The sequence below is a fragment of the Homalodisca vitripennis genome, chromosome 1 (genome assembly GCF_021130785.1).
Source record: "Homalodisca vitripennis isolate AUS2020 chromosome 1, UT_GWSS_2.1, whole genome shotgun sequence".
NCBI lineage: Eukaryota > Metazoa > Arthropoda > Insecta > Hemiptera > Cicadellidae > Homalodisca > Homalodisca vitripennis.
The window spans coordinates 76,888,034-76,909,311 of NC_060207.1; the positions used below are offsets into that span (position 1 = coordinate 76,888,034).

The window sequence follows — 21,278 nt, forward strand, 5'->3', positions numbered from 1 at the left end:
AAGTGCATGTTTTGCCATAGCCGATCTTTCTGATTGATGTTTTAAACACGCTACGTTATCTGTAGAAAATTCGGTTGCTCCACCATGCATAGAGATCGTGTCCCATCGTATGTCCCATATGGTAGGGAGGGTTGATTCAAGAGTTTAGCTCCAGTTCACCTTCTTCTTGACCTCTGATCACATGCCTCAAAAGATTCCTTTTTACAAACCCATCAGGGTAGTGGGTTTGTTGTTTTCGAACTAACTCTCAGAGAAGCTTAGTTCGAAAGAAGTAAACCACTACACCAACGAAGCTTAGATGATTGACGAATGTTTCAGACAAAAAGTGGCATAGGCACAGGAATTGTGAGTGAAATCAGTAGGAAGCTGATGGTCTCTATGTCAAAACAAGAGAGTCAACATTTTCATTGATAACTAGATAGTGCTAAAGGCAATGGGCTCCTTATACACTATGTTTAACCGCAAACTCGTCTGTGATTTTAGTTAGCAGGTAGTTTCCTCTCTCGGTAATATCAACCAAGCTATAATTGTATTGGGCTCCAGGTAACGAGGGAACCATGGAACATAGAAAGGTACGACGCTTTGGCAATCCTGGAATCGTCATCAAGTAGCACAGCTCTGTAGAATCCCAGTTGAGATTTAGACCTGTAGGTCAGTGGCCTTAGACCTGTATTTCAGTAGTCTTTTGACTATTTCAAGCTGGTTGGCATGGACACACAAAACATGGCGCTTCAATGTGAATAAGCTTGAACTTCATTCACTTTCTCATAAGTGGCATCTGATTATTTTCTCCGTAAGCAGGTGTTCACCCACCTGTACAGAAGGTCCAATTACAGGGGATGAGTATCTGAGAAAATTATCGAAGGGATATGTTTTAAAAATAATTCACCCTATAGATACGCAATGAGAATGACGAACACTTACTTTTTGATCGCCTTGTGTTAGCTAGGCAACACTTATTTGGTCTTTGGAAGGGTTTCCTTAAGACGTAGTGTTTGTGGGACTGCTGAAAGTTTCATTTCATATCCTGAAGAACCTGGGTCTATTTAAAAAATTTTCATAGTATCAATGCGACCAATAGTTTTTTTTTTTTCTGTAAAATATTTAAACTTAAATTTTCTTAAAATACTAATATTTTAAAATGTATAGATTCGCAAAATATACATATATTAGACACAAAAATAGTATTATGATAGACCAGATAATTATAGAAAAAAAAATAAAAATAATTGCAGTAAAACAACTACTGGAGAACAATAAACCTTGAAATTTGGCATGAAGAAACAAATGAAAATCATGAAAATTGTTGAAACCAACGATAAAACCAAAAACTAACCATATGAATTAGAATAAAAGAATAATTACCAATAAACAAATATACAAAATACATAAAATTAATGCACATAAATAGCATGTTATAAGATCTGTTTAGTGCATACTTTCCATAACTTCGTTAAAATATGTTGTACAAATGTATTGAAAAAAACTGCATGCCTGAGAGACATGCATATTGTATGCTTGAAAAATAGGGAACTGAAGGTTTCACATCCTCAGGAATCATATATACAACTAACGTCCTATATTTTTTCAACATACGTATTTTGAAGAGTTTAGAAGTGTTAACAGAAATCTCGCTGACTTTGGCGTTGTGCCAGAGACTCAGGGATTTAACAAAATTGCTCGCTAATTCACACATCTTCACGGTCCTTTGATATGCATTGTCACCTTGTCAGTGCACAGCATCATGCACATGAAGTAAGTACTTCGTCCATATAAGCCAAAGATCAAAATGTCATTATTATTTTTATCTGTATTGCAGCTGAATTATTTAATTAAAACTGTCCTAGAAAATGGAGTATATACTTCAAATTCATACACAATATTTGGAATTTTAAGTGAATATTTATTAAGGAAAATATTAGGGTATATTCTAATACAGTTTATTAAAATGTAGAGAAAATGATTTATTGCAGTTGTAATAGCGCCCAAATACGAGAGGATGTAATTTGGACCTATTCTGGCCAGTAGAAAATATTTTGATTGTTTGTTTTAGATACTTTTTATGTAAGGATGTCAAAAAAATTAACCATTATTGCAACGCTTAGAACCTTTATTAATTTTATAGTTCTTGTGAATTCGAGACATAAGGAGTCTAAATATCCTTTATGTGCTTATTCATCATTTATGTCAGGAATACTTGAAACGGTATCAGGGTAGTACATGGCACCCTTGTTATTTTTTGTTTTTCTATATAGTTTTTTAACATATAACGATGGTAAATGTCTGAAATTCTAGTATCCTTTCTAATCGTTCATCTTCAATAATAAACTTAAAAACAAAGGATCCTTGTTATATTAGGAGATGATAAGTATCGTAAATGTGGAACAGTTCCCTAAAAAATCGTTCCCTTAAACATTTTCTGTTTCAATACTAATTTATTTTATTTAATACTAGTTTCTGGGATGTGTTTCCTTTTATTCGTATTTACCTTATAGGATAGACAAAATTAATCATGTATACATTGCCTATCAATATCAGTTTTATTAAATGGGTCCATTTTTATATTTGATTAGAACTATAACAAGATGTAATTAAATTTACAAACTCATAACTTCAGTTGGTGATACGTACGAAATTTTATTTGTAATGAATTATAATTTTATTATGACGTTATATGGATGATCTCTAAAAAGCTGCTAATTAAGTGCGCACATATATCAGAACGGTTTACTTAATTTTAAGTCAAAGTAATTAGTACACTGTAATAAATAATACAGAATATTAAAGAAAAACTCTTATATAAGAACAGAATAGTGATGTTAGATTACAATATCTGAGGTATTAGTACGCTCTAAAAATTAGTAAAGTGAACTGTGCACTTGTTTTTCATAATATTTTTTCCATTTCTGGCAGACTCTAAAGATTGGTGAGGTGTGCATTAAAAATATACGCCTTTTTTATTCGCTATGCTTTGACTAAAGGACTCATAAGCGAATTCTTTGTTTGAAGGTTATTTTTGACGATGGAAGGATTGTGAAGGAAACAGGATTTTCCCGGACATTTGCCATCGTTCAGTGAAACATGAAATCAGTAACACTACGTTTCGAGATCTGCAATTATGTATGTATTAGGTTAGTTCTTTACCTGAAGAAAAGATCAGATTGCAGATCTCGAAACGTAGTGTTACTGATGTCTTGTTTCACTGAACGATGGCAAATGTCCGAAAAAATCCTGTTTCATAAGCGAAGTTAAACTCGCAATCGCCCGCATAAATGTGAGGTTAGAACTTCTGTTCAAAAATAGGAACTTCAGCATTCTTTAAAGTAATTGGCACCGACGTCAAGCTTATATAAGAGAGTTAATGCTTTCTCTGAGCATGTTACTTGTGTTACTCAGAGATATTGGCTGAGGAGTTTCTAAAAGTGCATAGATCTGTTTGTGCACAAATGAACGTTATGGTCTGTTCCAACATTTGACCTTGCCAGTCACTTACCATGGTTATTCTGTTCATGAGAATAGTATTTTATAGAGGAGACCCAATACAATTCATAAGGGTTTGACCAACTGCATTGCTAAACAAGCAACAATAATATTGAAAGGACCCTTAAAAATCGACAGCTCTATTTTCTAGTGTAACCGAAAGCTGATAGGAAGCCTTCTCATTTCATTCAGTTTACAGTCGCCATGCTATGTGGCTAAAATATGTAATACCGCAGCAGTGTTAAGTGTATGTTAAATAATCTCTCCGCAGATCGTAATTCTTTTGTTTCTTAGCTCAGTACTCTTCGAAATTAATTTGTTGATCATAACATTTTTAAACAACAGTGAGTTGTTCCACAAATAAGTTAGTACATTTTATTAAAATACACATAATTTATATACAGACTGTGTAAGATATGTTTACTAATATTTTAAATTATACTTATTGAATGTATTTTTCAACAGGCATACTGATTTTGGTTTTAACGTCAAATTCTATATTATGTATTATCTTATGTACTATTTGTCTATTTCGTTGGCTAGCATTCTGCGATCACTAAATGTGTGCGCATTGCTGCTGCTACTGCAGGCTCACCTCTCCACTCAGGACATGGTCAGTTACGTTACAAGAAGCAGGAGATCTGTAGCAGGAGACTCAGTAAGTCGCGACCAGCTTAGTTAGTTTACTATATTTATTATTGTAATTAGGTTTATTTTTCTAAAATTATAAAGTTAAGAAGTATATAATTGTAGATAACAAGTATATTTGTACCCAATAATAAATAGAATTACTGTATTTTGTATGAAGTGTTGTTATAGCGCTATGTTGTATTCAAACTGTGTGTTTTAAGTTTTGTATTACTAAAATTTGACTTGTTTAATAAACACATTAATGTTAGAGTTTTGTTTCCGTTTAGGTCTGATTATATTGAAAAGTAATCTTATTGACGTTATACAATTTGCGAGATTTCCCGTGAGAGACTCTGTCCAACCCTACAATTTGAGTTTAGATGTTTACGGTCGAGTATGCAGTATAATCTACTCGTACTTCATTTTATTACAGTTCCTTTAATCCTATTATTTTGAGAAGTGTGTTGTTGTAGCATGTTAAAGTGAAGCCGATTATCCGCTCTCTGCACATCACATCAGATATCAAGTACCGTTATGCCACAACTCTGGTCTCCAGCAGGGTTGTCAACCCCTCAGATCAGGCTGGCGAAGCTGTCTTCTACGTCACCCTGCCTGAGTCAGCGTTCATCTCAGAGTTTCTAATGTTAGTATCAGTGGTGATATTAAAATTTATATATCATTTATTCATCACTGTATACCCATGGAACAATTAAGATTGAATAGTATTATTATAATAAAACAAACTTATTCTAAATTCACACAGTTTAAAGAATCTTATTTAGTCAACAAATAAAATAAAATAGGCCTAAACAATCACTGAATTTTTCTCTAAATCTCAAAAAATCTTTAAGTGAATAAAAAGGATTTTTTATGAGACATTTTTAAGATTTCGTTTGAAAAGATGTTTTACCTATGTGTTTCTAAGTGTAGTCGTTACACAATACAGAAATGTTGAGCCCATGTAGGTTGCTACAGATGGATGGGTGTTTATTACTTTTCAGTATCTTTTTTATTTAACAGTCTCGATTCTTTTTTGGATACATCATCATCAAAAAATTACAACATCCCCAATCAAATTATAATGTAACATTGTCATTTAGCACAAAACTTATATGAGCCTTAAATAGAAAGGTGAAGATAATAATGCATGTGATCATGAAGTAAACAAACGCCTCTATTCGCTTTTGAGTGGTTATGTTAGAGATGGAATTGGATGTCCTATGATATTAACAATTTTTGTGGAATTATCTTTAAAAGAACGATTCCCACCATATCAGTCTTCTGATGTCATATATATGTACATAGCATATTACATTTTTCAAAATGACAAGAAAGGTTATACTGTAATTCTGTGCACAAATATAACGGTTTTAGTTCTATTTGTGTTTGAGCTATTTAAGCAACAAGTCTAGTTCGACATTCCGAATACACATTTACAACCGATCGTATCCATACTCAGAAACATATCCATAGATACATTTCAGAGATGCAGACACGCTTGGTACAAAATATTGGATAATTTCTAAAAGAAAATATTACATTCAACAGATATCTAAATGACGGTGCCAGATATGCAGTTTTCATTAACGGGTAAATTGTTTTGAAAACGACAAGATTGAATTTTAAAAGGATAAATAACACTTTTATTGTAATTAGTCTTGTGTCTTTCTACAAAGAATGTTTAAATCTAATTTTACAGATACTCGCATATATAGTATAGAATAATAAAATGTTATAGGTATAGTGTTAAACGTCACGATTACTTATTGCTATTGCAGATTGACGTATCTATCTTAACAAGTAAAAAAGGGATACTTATAATTACTGGAACTTGGGCCATAATTTGCAATATCGCAGACTGAACGGGATCCTCGTAATGAGATGGCAGCTTTGGAGAAACCAAGTAGTGAATACTGGGACGTTACGCCAAACCTATCCAAGAAGAAATAGTGTATGTCAAAGGAATTTTGTAAACGCACACAGGAATAAAGGCTTCTTCGATTAATCACGTTTGTTAATTTAGAATAACTTCTTTCGTTGAAGGAAAGTCAGCATGCATTCTAAAGAGCAATAAAATGACATGTGAGCAATAATAATGACATTTTAAAATTTTATAAACGACATTTTTAAAACAGTTTTTATTTTATGGTTAGAGCCTTAAAGGTATTGATCAAGTATCTTAGATACATAATTTGAGGTCATAGGTATCTTCTGATGAATGTTGCAACACCGTGGTAGGCTAGTATAACTCTATACAAAACTATATTCATATATTGTTTCTCTATGCTCTCCATCTTCTTCTTATGTTCTCATATTCTTAGGCGTGGACGCTTACATCTTCAATATCAATATGTCGTAATGGTAAAGCATAAAACTAGCGCCAGATGTCCACAAATGCCTCAATGTTATGTCATTTTACATTATTTAAACAAATTTAAAAATTTCAAATGAAATTTTATATACTAAGGAAAGGTTTGAATCTTCCATAAAAAGTCATGTATTACTATTATAACATGATTTTTAGTGAGCTTTGCATTGCAGAAGAGGAGCTAACATTTTATAGTACTAGGCGGTATCATTATACCGCCTAATACTATAAAATTTACCTAGGTACATTTACATTTTATAAACGTTATGATTTATTGAAAATGTGCTTCGCAAAATTATGTTATACTGAAATAAAGGAGTTTCATATTGAACTTTTCATTTAAATTATTTTTAAAATAATAAATTTATTACAATTGTAAATAATAAAGTCATTGTACGAAACAGATAGTCAGTACAGAGTAAATAATTTCCTTTTTCGTTAGGCATTTAACCTTCTTCGTACATTTAATCTATAATCAGTACAGCGACAGAACAGGCTGTCACAAGCGGACGCTGTGATCATAAGCGTGTTTGAGAGAATATGTTCTAATTTAAATTTGATTGGGATTTCTAAATATTAGAAATATTAGACTCACCAAGTCTTGAGCAAACATGAAGTACATAGAAACTTCCACGTCTATAATACGTATTTAAGAACGAGATTGTTCTCTAAAACACATTTCTGTTGTGTAACGGGGCTCGATGTCCTTGTTTGTACCCCCAGCTTCTACGAAAATAAGCATATACCCAATATAAATTCGATATAGTTTATTAAGTAGTTAAAATATTTCATTTCCTGAAGTCATACTTTTTCACAAACCTACCTCCACTAAATGTTTCTTAGATCCGTTTACAAAATTACTTCAAATTTCTAGTTTGAATGTTTTAAATTTCTCGTAGACTGATCAAATAAGTTTTATATATATATTCTGCCTTCAGAATTTTTTTTTCAAACGGCCATCTTAACAAGTGGGTCGTATATAAGAACAATGTATTTCTAAATTTTGTTATACTAAAAATGTTGTTATTATTTTGAGGACATTCGTTTGTATTTATTTAAAACACCAATTAACGCAATTTTGGCATTTATTCCACTGTAAACAATATTTATATATTTATGTAATCATTTAAATAGATCCATATGTACATTTAACAATCGACTGCACTGAAAGAAATCTTGGGTTTTCGTTTAATATCAATATTATTAATACTTTAACTATTGTATTCCGTTTTTTTAGATGCAGTAAAGGTTTTGCAACGTGTGCAAGAGGTCTATAAAACTTATTTACTGTTTCCTTATAAAATTAAAAAATAAGCATTTATGCAATATTGAAAAAATGAGAGTTTTAACAACATAATCTCCCATAGTACAGGGAAACCTGTAACCTGTTAATGCAGTTTATATATAAATCATATCTTTTGTAAACGAAAAATCAATTAAATATTTTATTAATATATTGTAGATGTAAATGTTTAAAGGTTTAGCAGTGTTATTATAGGGTGGAAACCATGATGGATCTTAAAGCAAATATTAACATAAGATAAGTGAAATGGGTAAATTAGGTTAATTCAAAATTCAGATTGACCGTTTCGTAGCAGAGGTCATATCAACTCAATAACCAATGACTACTTACATCTTTATGTGCAGTCATTATTACTGAAAAATATCTTTCTCTCGTTTTACAGGGAAGTGAAGGACGAAGTGTACAAGGCCCATGTGAAAAAGAAGGATGAAGCCAAAACTGAGTACGACGAGGCTGTGCAGGCAGGCCAGTCCGCAGGGCATGTAGTGCTGGAGTAAGTGTTGTACCATTTACACAACTTTAAACTTCAGTAGTTTGGCCAAGATTTTGTAGCATATTCGCGGATTTTTGGCTTCAATTGTTATTTTTGTTATTGTCTGAACGATTCCAGAGTAAAGAACTTGTCAATTAGAGTAGTGTGGTAATGACAATCGAGTATATATCAATTTTGTGTAAAAAAAACTGAAAAATGAAACATTTCCAGCAAATTTAGACATTGAACCTTGGACGGCACTCATCATTTTCAATACTTATATCGCACATTTCTAGTGCACAAATAGTTTTTAAATGGTTTACTATAGAAATAATATAATTACAGAAAAGGCTACTGTCCATTTCTAAATCTTTTACTTGATCCTTAACCTTCCAAATAAGGAATATATCATAACATGTGATAGTTGAGAATGTCTTATTCATTGTTTACAGTGTCAGAGACTCAAACCAATTTTCGGTTTCTGTGAATATCGAAGCTCATGGAAAAGTAACTTTCAACCTGACCTATGAACAGTTGTTGTCCAGAAATCTGGGAGTTTATACCAACACTATCAACATCAACCCTCAGCAGGTTAGAAACCAATAGAGAAATATTAGAGTGATCAATTATTTTTTCATTTTAAAACTATGTATGTGTTTGTTTTCTTTCAATCCTGTAAACATTCTCATAGTGAGTTTTAAGATAAATAAATTAATGTTACATTTCTGACGAAGACAAGTAGGGTATTCAGTAATTATTTCATACAAATCACTAAAAATGAGCCATGAATGTAGAATGATTGATTAAAACGCAAATTGGAGGAAGAGAAATTTATTTTTTGACGATAGGTGATTGTTGGCAAGTTAAGGACTGGAAACGTGCATGTTTAAATTTCTAACTTAAAGTAATTTATTTTTATGAAATTCATTTAATTAAGTCGAGTAGAAATGATTTGTACTCAACAGAAGTAGAACAAACCAAAGAAATATTTATCTTATAAGTTATCATTAACCTGAAACATTCAAAAGTTTCTCATGAGCAAATACAAAATATTTATGGAAATATCTACAATGGGTTCTTAATGAGCCATAATGTGTATGATGGGTGATTCAAATAAATAATTTTTATTATTTTGGAAAAAGAACTGTTCATTGTAACCTCCTAACTTGATTAAGTTTCAAGAATTAAAAATATTTTGTTTGGGTTCTACAAGATGAGAGATACAGAATTGAAGAGGTGATATATTTTAACCAAAATTAACTACAAAAACTTTTTGACGAATACAATAGTTAAATAATACCCTCAAGAAACCCATAGGATATCACAATGAAACAATATTCTCTTAATTAATTTACAAGGAAGGTCTATATGTAGATGACAGTCAATTGTAATTGGCATTAGAGCTTGGAAAATGAAAATTACCGATGAGAAACGATAGTCGTGATTTATCTAAGGAGTAAGGAAGTGAGGTTCAAACTTATTGGTATCGCGATACCTTTGATTACTTTACTAGTGCTCAAACAATTCAATGCAGGTATGCAAGTGTTAACTTTCTCGCAGGATGTCGCCTCCTTATGCATCTATATCGGGTTTCCCTAATCATTTTTCATATTAATAAACCATAAAATTGACAAAGGAATTAAAATTGCTAGAACAAACAAAAGAAACATTTATCTTATAGATATCTTATAAGTTATCATTAACCTGAAACATTCAAAAGTTTCTCATGAGCAAATACAAAATATTAGAACCTTCCTTACTTCTCATAAGTTTATCATAGACATATCTAAATTACGAGTCTTTTCATCTTTTTAAGAATCTTACATAGAAAATATAAAATAAAATGATATAAGTCTGTCAGGAAGATCTTACTGCTTATAATATCGTTACAATTGCGGTTCCTCAGGGATTTATCCTTGGATCATTGTTAGTTTTAATCCGTATAAATTATCTATCTTGTATCATCAAACATACTACACTACCGTTTTATGCAGGTAATACTACTTTGTTTACAAATGATAAAAATATATTAAAACAAATATACAGGATGTAAATTAAGTCCTGATACGCCTGGGTATGTTCCAAACGGATTGCGATATCGATATAAAAACTTTAACATACCTATTAAAATACTTTTATGAACTTTTTTAAGGATAAAAATATTTCCCCGTTTTTCAAAGGAGGATAGAGGAGGGAGTCACTTCAAAATTTCAAATTGCAGCCCCTATCTTGTCACATGTCATTTGACAGGTAAATTCAAAAGGAACACAATAACATGAACAAAAAATCTCTATGACGATCCTAGCAAATAACGCAACCATATTATAATCAGTAGGGAAATGTCAATGTTTTGCGCATATCAACACAATGCATGCATGAAATCTTTTATTAAGACCTTGAGGGACCCAGCTTATTTTTGTACGTAGTGTGCATGGTTTTGGTTAGAGGTGTCTTTTTTCTACATGGCATTACAATGTAAGAGATTATTTGCTCATAACTTTTGCTAGAATCGTTGTAGAGATGTGTTGTTCTTGTCATTGTGTTTCCATTGAATAGACATTTAAAATGACATGTCACAAGATAGGGGTTGCAATTTGAAATTGTAAAGTTACCCCCTCTCCACCTCTTTTAAAAAGGGGGTAAAACTTTTGTTACACTCAAAAAAGGTATTTTAGTAAGTATGGTGAGGATTGTACATTGATATCTCAATCCATTTGGGATGTATCCAGGCCTATCAAGACTCAATATACAACTTATGTTAAGGGTTGTGTGCCCATAACTTTGCTATGATCGTCGTAGAGATGATTTGTTCATGTCATCTTTTGAATTTACCTTACAAATGATATGTCACAAGATAGGGGTTGTAATTTGAAAAAGATGTAAGTGATCCCCTTCCCCCCTTTGAAAAAGGAGGGGAATATGTTTATCTTTCATAAAGTCCAAAAAATATTTTAATAGTTGTGGTGAAGATTTTACAATGATGTCTCAATCCATTCGGAATATTATCCAGGCGTGTCAGGACTTAATTTACACTCTGTATGTAAAGATATGAACAATGCGCAATGTTATTGCATTTTTAATGGAACGAATATTATTGATGAAGAAGAAGAAACCAAAGTTATTACGGTTTCACTCTCATTATAACAAAATGTTCATGAGTAATTTTCAAATGGATTTTGTTAAAAATCTCTTATAGTCAAATAATTAGTAACTCTTAAGTTATAGTATTTGAGGGAAATGTATCTAAGAGCAAGATTATTTACAAATAATAAAGGTAATGCTTTATGCCAAAAGATGTTTTTGCACACACTTTCTTTCCTTATCATGAGTTTAGATATTACATATTGAAGTTTTTGTAAAAGAAAACATTTTGTATTTCAATGATAATCAACCAACCCATTGTTATAATACAAGAAATTAAAATAACACATTTTTCTATTTCATAACCTTATAATATGAAAATTATCAGATTACATGAAAATAATAGTTTACTATAATGATAGTGTAACCTCTATAATAATATAAAAATATTGTTTTAATAAATTAAAAGTTTTCTTATATGTAAGGTATATGGAAACAAAAAATGTTATTTCTTTGAAGATTGTTTATATTGTAATTCATATTCCATTAATTTTATGAATATAATTGGTTAGTCATTTTTAAGAAATCTATAACGTATTGATTATAATAAATACTATGATAAATCTAAGTATTGATTATATTCTTATAAACCATTGGGTAAAAGTGCAGTCACATAACATTTCTGTGCCAACTTCAGATCGCTTGATTGGCCGTCTATAAACACTAGAAGTTTGTACAAATACATATCTGTGTGTATAGACCTAATTTTGGGTCCTAAGTTTTGTCAGCCTGTATTTACGTGCTTCTCATGCTCCCTATTTTTACTCCAGATTGTGGGAGACATGTCAGTGACTGTAAACATTGAGGAGCCAACCACCATTAACTACTTAGAGGTGATTGGACTAGACGTTTCCAGTGGATCTATAGTTAATAAACGTAAGCTCTTTAAATATAGAAATTATTATAAAACGTATTAACTTATCATTCAAAATTAATGCTTGGTGTATTTTTTACAGTAATATTGTGCAGATTTAGTAGGTAGGCTGGGAATTATTAACTTTTTATAGCAAGAAAAATTTGAATTTATTGTTGAAATTCTAAAGTAAAGTCAATAAAGAATTTTACCATATTATATATATATATATATATATATATATATGGAGCATATATATTACTGGAGCATATATATATATATATATATATATATATATATATATATATATATATATATATATATATACGTTTGTTTTACGCTTAGAAGAGATACATTTTAAAGTAATACCTACATATTTGAGTGAATCGTAATGTGTATGTACTAAATTGAAATAAATAGGACCGACTGCTTTGAATATTGCTTTTATATTATTTCTTTATAATTCCCGACCTATCTTATAATTGTTTCTTGGACTCAAAGAAAAGAATAACCATTCTTCATTATAATTTGAATAAAGACATCACACAACTTTCAAAAACTTAGGAACCTGTGATGAGGAAGTCATATTTATAGAGGTTTAATCATCTTGGTGGTTGATTGGTCAAGTTTCAGCCAATCACGTTACAGCTCGATGGCTGTAATGATTGTTAATGTCCTTTGAATTCCTTGTTTTAAGTCTGGACGTTATGCTGGTTTGGACCAGTCAGAAATAAGCTTCATTTTTTGACGTAGTCTAGAATATCTTCTATTGACAAAATTAGTTTAGCGTATGACAAGATAATGAGTGCCACCATTTTTAGTTTTTAATGTTTTGCACCAGTTTAATCATCAGTTTAACCTTAAAAATGTTGAGTGTTTAGCACCTAAGAAAGAGGGTAGATTTAAATAATCTAAACATAGTATTGTATTTTTTTAAATTGACCAATGCCCAAAATCCTTTCAAAATCACCCACCGTCAATAAGAAACTTTAAGCAAAGAGTATTCATTTATTTACGTCTAGTCTACGTGTGGTGTATTTCTAAAATTTTATACTAAGGCTATACTTATACTTAATATTGATTAAGTATGCTATTACCTAATAAACTTAAAAGTTCCGTGAATATTTAGTCAATGGCCATATTTAGTGTTTTACTGTAATAAACCAGTTTATACTTTGTTTATTGATAATCAGATTTTTACAGGAAACGTACTTGCATTAATAGAAGAAAAGAGTCCCAATCACAAATCAGTTGTTTGGTCGCCAACACCAGAAGAACAGAGAAGCGGAGACATCGACGGACTCAGCTGTCAGTTTGTTGTCAAATACGACGTAGATAGGAAAGGCAAGGAGCAACAGATTATACTGGTGGGTATAAGGCAGTGCTCCTTATGTGCTGTTTTACAGTATTTTGTATAATAAATCTATAATTTATTATAATTAGCATAATATTTTTCAGACAACAAAATGATAGTGTAATTAATTATTGTATGTATGTAGATTGTATGAGATGTTGATTAAAAGAGGCTTAAGGGAAATTTTTGATCGATTTCAAAGCGATTTATTTAGAATATAGCAATTGCTGAACCAGGCCTAACTCTTACTAATGTAAATTTGGAGAATCGAAAATGAAATGGGACAGTACATATCGTAACAGTACAGTGAAATCGAAACAGTACATAATTTCAGGATAAACTTTGTCATAGGATTGTCAGGGAGGTGGAGTCATTGCAGGAAGTAATAAGTATAAGTATGTTTTGTGGGGTCACACACACACACACACACACACACACACACACACACACACACACACACACACACACACACACACACACACACACACACACACACACACACACACACACACACACACACACACACACACACACACACACACACACACACACACACACACACACACACACACACACACACACACACACACACACACACACACATTATATGATATATAAAACATACATATAATATATAGATCCAGGTTCGACTCCCGGCGGAGCAAGTACTTTTTGCGATTCAATGTTTATTGAAATTAAATAAGGCTATTGCCATTTATACAATTTAATGTAAATAAAAGTCGTTTGACAGGTATTTGGTCTTCCGATTATATGTTAGTTTGCGTATTTAAACGCATATGTGACAGATACGGCCAAATACAAAATAATTGAATTGGAAATAGTAAGCGCTCTGTGGTGTCATGGTAGCACATTCACCCGGCAAGTGAGAGATCCGGGTTCGACTCCCGGCGGAGCAAGTACTTTTTACGATTCAATGTTTATTGAAATTAAATAAGGCTATTGCCATTTATACAATTTAATGTAAATAAAAGTTGTTTGACATGTATTTGGTCTTCCGATCATATGTTAGTTTGCTTATTTAAACGCATATGTGACAGATACGGCCAAATACAAAATAATTGAATCGGAAAAAGTAAGCGCTCTGTGGTGTAATGGTAGCACATTCACCCGGCAAGTGAGAGATCCGGGTTCGACTCCCGGCGGAGCAAGTACTTTTTGCGGTTCAATGTTTATTGAAATCAAATAAGGCTATTGCCATTTATACAATTTAATGTAAATAAAAGTCGTTTGACAGGTATTTGGTCTTCCGATCATATGTTAGTTTGCTTATTTAAACGCATATGTGACAGATACGGCCAAATACAAAATAATTGAATCGGAAATAGTAAGCGCTCTGTGGTGTAATGATAGCACATTCACCCGGTAAGTGAGAGATCCGGGTTCGACTCCCGGCGGAGCAAGTACTTTTTGCGATTCAATGTTTATTGAAATTAAATAAGGCTATTGCCATTTATACAATTTAATGTAAATAAAAGTTGTTTGACATGTATTTGGTCTTCCGATCATATGTTTAGTTTTGCTTATTTAAACGCATATGTGACAGATACGGCCAAATACAAAATAATTGAATCGGAAATAGTAAGCGCTCTGTGGTGTCATGGTAGCACATTCACCCGGAAAGTGAGAGATCCGGGTTTCGACTCCCGGCGGAGCAAGTACCTTTTACGATTCAATGTTTATTGAAATTAAATAAGGCTATTGCCATTTATACAATTTAATGTAAAATAAAAGTTGTTTGACATGTATTTGGTCTTCCGATCATTATGTTAGTTTGCTTATTTAAACGCATATGTGACAGATACGGGCCAAATACAAAATAATTGAATCGGAAATAGTAAGCGCTCTGTGGTGTCATGGTAGCACATTCACCCGGAAAGTGAGAGATCCGGGTTCGACTCCCGGCGGAGCAAGTACTTTTTGCGATTCAATGTTTATTGAAATTAAATAAGGCTATTGCCATTTATACAATTTAATGTAAATAAAAGTCGTTTGACACGTATTTGGTCTTCCGATAATATGTTAGTTTGCTTATTTAAACGCATATGTGACAGATACGGCCAAGTACAAAATAATTGAATCGGAAATAGTAAGCGCTCTGTGGTGTCATGGTAGCACATTCACCCGGAAAGTGAGAGATCCGGGTTCGACTCCCGGCGGAGCAAGTACTTTTTACGATTCAATGTTTATTGAAATTAAATAAGGCTATTGCCATTTATACACTTTAATGTAAATAAAAGTCGTTTGACACGTATTTGGTCTTCCGATAATGTGTTAGTTTGCTTATTTAAACGCATATGTGACAGATACGGCCAAGTACAAAATAATTGAATCGGAAATAGTAAGCGCTCTGTGGTGTCATGGTAGCACATTCACCCGGCAAGTGAGAGATCCGGGTTCGACTCCCGGCGAAGCAAGTACTTTTTGCGATTCAATGTTTATTGAAATTAAATAAGGCTATTGCCATTTATACAATTTAATGTAAATAAAAGTCTTTTGACAGGTATTTGGTCTTCCGATCATAATGTTAGTTTGCTTATTTAAACGCATATGCGACAGATACGGCCAAATACAAAATAATTGAATCGGAAATAGTAAGCGCTCTGTGGTGTAATGAAAGCACATTCACCCGGTAAGTGAGAGATCCGGGTTCGACTCCCGGCGGAGCAAGTACTTTTTGCGATTCAATGTTTATTGAAATTAAATAAGGCTATTGGCCATTTATACAATTTAATGTAAATAAAAGTTGTTTGACATGTATTTGGTCTTCCGATCATATGTTAGTTTGCTTATTTAAACGCATATGTGACAGATACGGCCAAATACAAAAATAATTGAATCGGAAATAGTAAGCGCTCTGTGGTGTCATGGTAGCACATTCACCCGGAAAGTGAGAGATCCGGGTTCGACTCCCGGCGGAGCAAGTACTTTTTGCGGTTCAATGTTTATTGAAATCAAATAAGGCTATTGCCATTTTATACAATTTAATGTAAATAAAAGTCGTTTGACAGGTATTTGGTCTTCCGATCATATGTTAGTTTGCTTATTTAAACGCATATGTGACAGATACGGCCAAATACAAAATAATTGAATCGGAAAAAGTAAGCGCTCTGTGGTGTAATGGTAGCACATTCACCCGGCAAGTGAGAGATCCGGGTTCGACTCCCGGCGGAGCAAGTACTTTTTGCGGTTCAATGTTTATTGAAATCAAATAAGGCTATTGCCATTTATACAATTTAATGTAAATAAAAGTCGTTTGACAGGTATTTGGTCTTCCGATCATATGTTAGTTTGCTTATTTAAACGCATATGTGACAGATACGGCCAAATACAAAATAATTGAATCGGAAATAGTAAGCGCTCTGTGTGTGAAATGATAGCACATTCACCCGGTAAGTGAGAGATCCGGGTTCGACTCCCGGCGGAGCAAGTACTTTTTGCGATTCAATGTTTATTGAAATTAAATAAGGCTATTGCCCATTTATACAATTTAATGTAAATAAAAAGTTGTTTGACATGTATTTGGTCTTCCGATCATATGTTTAGTTTGCTTATTTAAACGCATATGTGACAGATACGGCCAAATACAAAATAATTGAATCGGAAATAGTAAGCGCTCTGTGGTGTCATGGTAGCACATTCACCCGGAAAGTGAGAGATCCGGGTTCGACTCCCGGCGAAGCAAGTACTTTTTTACGATTCAATGTTTATTGAAATTAAATAAGGCTATTGCCATTTATACAATTTAATGTAAATAAAAAGTTGTTTGACATGTATTTGGTCTTCCGATCATATGTTAGTTTGCTTATTTAAACGCATATGTGACAGATACGGCCAAATACAAAATAATTGAATCGGAAATAGTAAGCGCTCTGTGGTGTCATGGTAGCACATTCACCCGGAAAGTGAGAGATCCGGGTTCGACTCCCGGCGGAGCAAGTACTTTTTGCGATTCAATGTTTATTGAAATTAAATAAGGCTATTGCCATTTATACAATTTAATGTAAATAAAAGTCGTTTGACACGTATTTGGTCTTCCGATAATATGTTAGTTTGCTTATTTAAACGCATATGTGACAGATACGGCCAAGTACAAAATAATTGAATCGGAAATAGTAAGCGCTCTGTGGTGTCATGGTAGCACATTCACCCGGAAAGTGAGAGATCCGGGTTCGACTCCGGCGGAGCAAGTACTTTTTTACGATTCAATGTTTATTGAAATTAAATAAGGCTATTGCCATTTTATACACTTTAATGTAAATAAAAGTCGTTTGACACGTATTTGGTCTTCCGATAATGTGTTAGTTTGCTTATTTAAACGCATATGTGACAGATACGGCCAAGTACAAAATAATTGAATCGGAAATAGTAAGCGCTCCTGTGGGTGTCATGGTAGCACATTCACCCGGCAAGTGAGAGATCCGGGTTCGACTCCCGGCGAAGCAAGTACTTTTTGCGATTCAATGTTTATTGAAATTAAATAAGGCTATTGCCATTTATACAATTTAATGTAAAATAAAAGTCTTTTGACAGGTATTTGGTCCTTCCGATCATATGTTAGTTTGCTTATTTAAACGCATATGCGACAGATACGGCCAAATACAAAATAATTGAATCGGAAATAGTAAGCGCTCTGTGGTGTAATGAAAGCACATTCACCCGGTAAGTGAGAGATCCGGGTTCGACTCCCGGCGGAGCAAGTACTTTTTGCGATTCAATGTTTATTGAAATTAAATAAGGCTATTGCCATTTATACAATTTAATGTAAATAAAAGTTGTTTGACATGTATTTGGTCTTCCGATCATATGTTAGTTTGCTTATTTAAACGCATATGTGACAGATTACGGCCAAATACAAAATAATTGAATCGGAAATAGTAAGCGCTCTGTGGTGTCATGGTAGCACATTCACCCGGAAAGTGAGAGATCCGGGTTCGACTCCCGGCGGAGCAAGTACTTTTTGCGGTTCAATGTTTTATTGAAATCAAATAAGGCTATTGCCATTTATACAATTTAATGTAATAAAAGTCGTTTGACAGGTTATTTGGTCTTCCGATCATATGTTAGTTTGCTTATTTAAACGCATATGTGACAGATACGGCCAAATACAAAATAATTGAATCGGAAATAGTAAGCGCTCTGTGGTGTAAATGATAGCACATTCACCCGGTAAGTGAGAGATCCGGGTTCGACTCCCGGCGGAGCAAGTACTTTTTGCGATTCAATGTTTATTGAAATTAAATAAGGCTATTGCCATTTATACAATTTAATGTAAATAACAGTTGTTTGACATGTATTTGGTCTTCCGATCATATGTTAGTTTGCTTATTTAAACGCATATATGACAGATACGGCCAAATACAAAATAATTGAATCGGAAATAGTAAGCGCTCTGTGGTGTCATGGTAGCACATTCACCCGGAAAGTGAGAGATCCGGGTTCGACTCCCGGCGGAGCAAGTACTTTTTACGATTCAATGTTTATTGAAATTAAATAAGGCTATTGGCATTTATACACTTTAATGTAAATAAAAGTCGTTTGACAGGTATTTGGTCTTCCGATCATATGTTTTAGTTTGCTTATTTAAACGCATATGTGACATATACGGCCAAATACAAAATAATTGAATCGGAAAAAGTAAGCGCTCTGTGGTGTAATGGTAGCACATTCACCCGGCAAGTGAGAGATCCGGGTTCGACTCCCGGCGGAGCAAGTACTTTTCGCGATTCAATGTTTATTGAATTATATATATATATATATATATATATATATATATATATCATATATAGTATCAGCTGACTGTCTAGAACATGTCTGCCATGTAAAGAATGACTAACGCTTCACTCTGCACAATCAGGCGTGGTCTTAATCAGTTCAGTGTGCAGAGTTTTAAACTGTGTAAGTGGATTTAGATGAGAAAAAATGTAGTTATAGTCAGTGGGTGATACGAATATTAAGTATATTGCAGAAGTCAGAAACCGAGTCTGAACAGTAATGGGTTTTAATGGCTAGTAGAGGAATGCTCAGTGTGGTTAATGAATCAACTCAAATTATAACCAAGAGTAAAAGATCATATTTTTGTTAAGTTATGCAACAATAATACATTTTCTTCTAAATTCAAGTTTTTAATTATAATATTACAATAATAAACTCAACAACAATTTTCAGTATTGGATTTTACCCAAATGTTTTCACATGCCACTGAATAAAACCAGACTAGATTTTGATAAATTACGTGTAATTATTGTAATGGGTACTGTATTCTCCCGCCATTGTGTATCTATCTTTCGATGATTTTATTGGCTGTTTTACAATCGCATAACGGGCAATATGAAATTAAGACGAATATTAGTGCACATTTTAGTAGGGTCATGGTGAAATAACTTGATATTAAGGTTGCGAAACAGAAATAATATCTATGGATTCGTTATTAACGAGAAATCATCATGAATTAAAATAAAAATCTATTTCGATATTAGACAAACGAAAGAAGCATATTACGGGTCAAGATTTAGGATTGCTTCTGGAGTTACTAGAACTCAATGAATGTACTTAAGTGGACTTTTAGAGATAGTTCCCAAAAGAGTTTATTAACGAAATATTTCGTAAAATGGTATTGCTGATGAATATGAGTCCATTGCCTCAGAATTTAGTTTATATTTTGTAGATATAGCTTAGCAACAGAGATTTAATGAAAAAATCTTTGAATTTACAGTTATTCTATGATTTTGTCACTTATAACCTAATAGACTTGTCACTATATACAAAGAAGTTCAGTTCATAAATTAGGAGTCTTAAAATATTAAAGGTTCTAATAATAAACGGCAACATTAACACTCGCCTTATTAAAAATATCACACATTGCATCGTTAGCGCTTTGCTATATTTGTTTGATTTCAGCTTGGAAACTGGATAATTTGTCGTATTTAAAGCTAGCAGTTTCTATTCCAGTATCCAAAGAAAGGATACTCTTCTGCTAGGGTGTTATTTTCCTATTTTCATACTGTCAATATATTTTCATTCATTAAAATATTTGAGAACATATTAATACAGTTGGTTAAATAGCGCTAAAACTTGCTATCAACAAATGTTTTATATCTTGTTTTTCCATAACAATTTATACGTCAAAAATGTTTACATCTGTAAAACCTTCACGCTATGAGACGATATGATCATCTACGAGAAGAAGATGTTATAGAAACGTGTTTTTATTCCTCAGACGTATGCTTCTAAATAGTGGTGAAGTCACTTTCAGGCATGGAGTCAACCGAAGACTGTTTTTAGCAACATTCTATTTATCTTGATATATAGTGAAGGCTTCTCCGCAACTCCAGTAATGCTTAAACATTTTCCTCTTTCATTTCCTTCCCATTTTTGTTTTATAGTTTCATGCTTAATAAAGTGGCTAGATAAAAATAGAATATGAAAGGGAGAAGTCTTTCTGGGACATGTTTGTGTACATATAATAGAACATGTGGGGTTATTCCTTCCCCGATGGAGGAGCATTGGTCCCGTGTCTGTTCACAGTGGCATGAGACAGGATGGGATTCAGCGTTCTCTATAATGTTTTACGAAAACTTGACGTTTATATACTGGTGCCCGATAATGCCCCTTAAACTTCCAGAAGGAGCGGCTCAGTAGTGTCCGTAGTTCCTCTAA

At 32.9% G+C, this 21,278-nt stretch overlaps 1 protein-coding gene across 3 annotated transcripts in view; it reads left to right on the forward strand.

Annotated features, from left to right (window-relative positions):
• The first annotated feature begins 1,660 nt into the window (after positions 1–1,660).
• LOC124365073 (inter-alpha-trypsin inhibitor heavy chain H4-like) overlaps positions 1,661–21,278 on the forward strand; it is a 49,482-nt gene continuing 29,864 nt past the window's right edge. For all 3 annotated transcript variants that reach the window (XM_046821004.1, XM_046821012.1, XM_046821021.1), the window contains exons 1-7: positions 1,661–1,755; positions 4,024–4,138; positions 4,584–4,753; positions 8,164–8,274; positions 8,706–8,844; positions 12,165–12,270; positions 13,451–13,614. In XM_046821004.1, the coding sequence (XP_046676960.1) occupies positions 1,745–1,755; positions 4,024–4,138; positions 4,584–4,753; positions 8,164–8,274; positions 8,706–8,844; positions 12,165–12,270; positions 13,451–13,614 (816 nt within the window). In that variant the 5' untranslated portion in view covers positions 1,661–1,744. The remainder of the gene's footprint in view (positions 1,756–4,023; positions 4,139–4,583; positions 4,754–8,163; positions 8,275–8,705; positions 8,845–12,164; positions 12,271–13,450; positions 13,615–21,278) is intronic.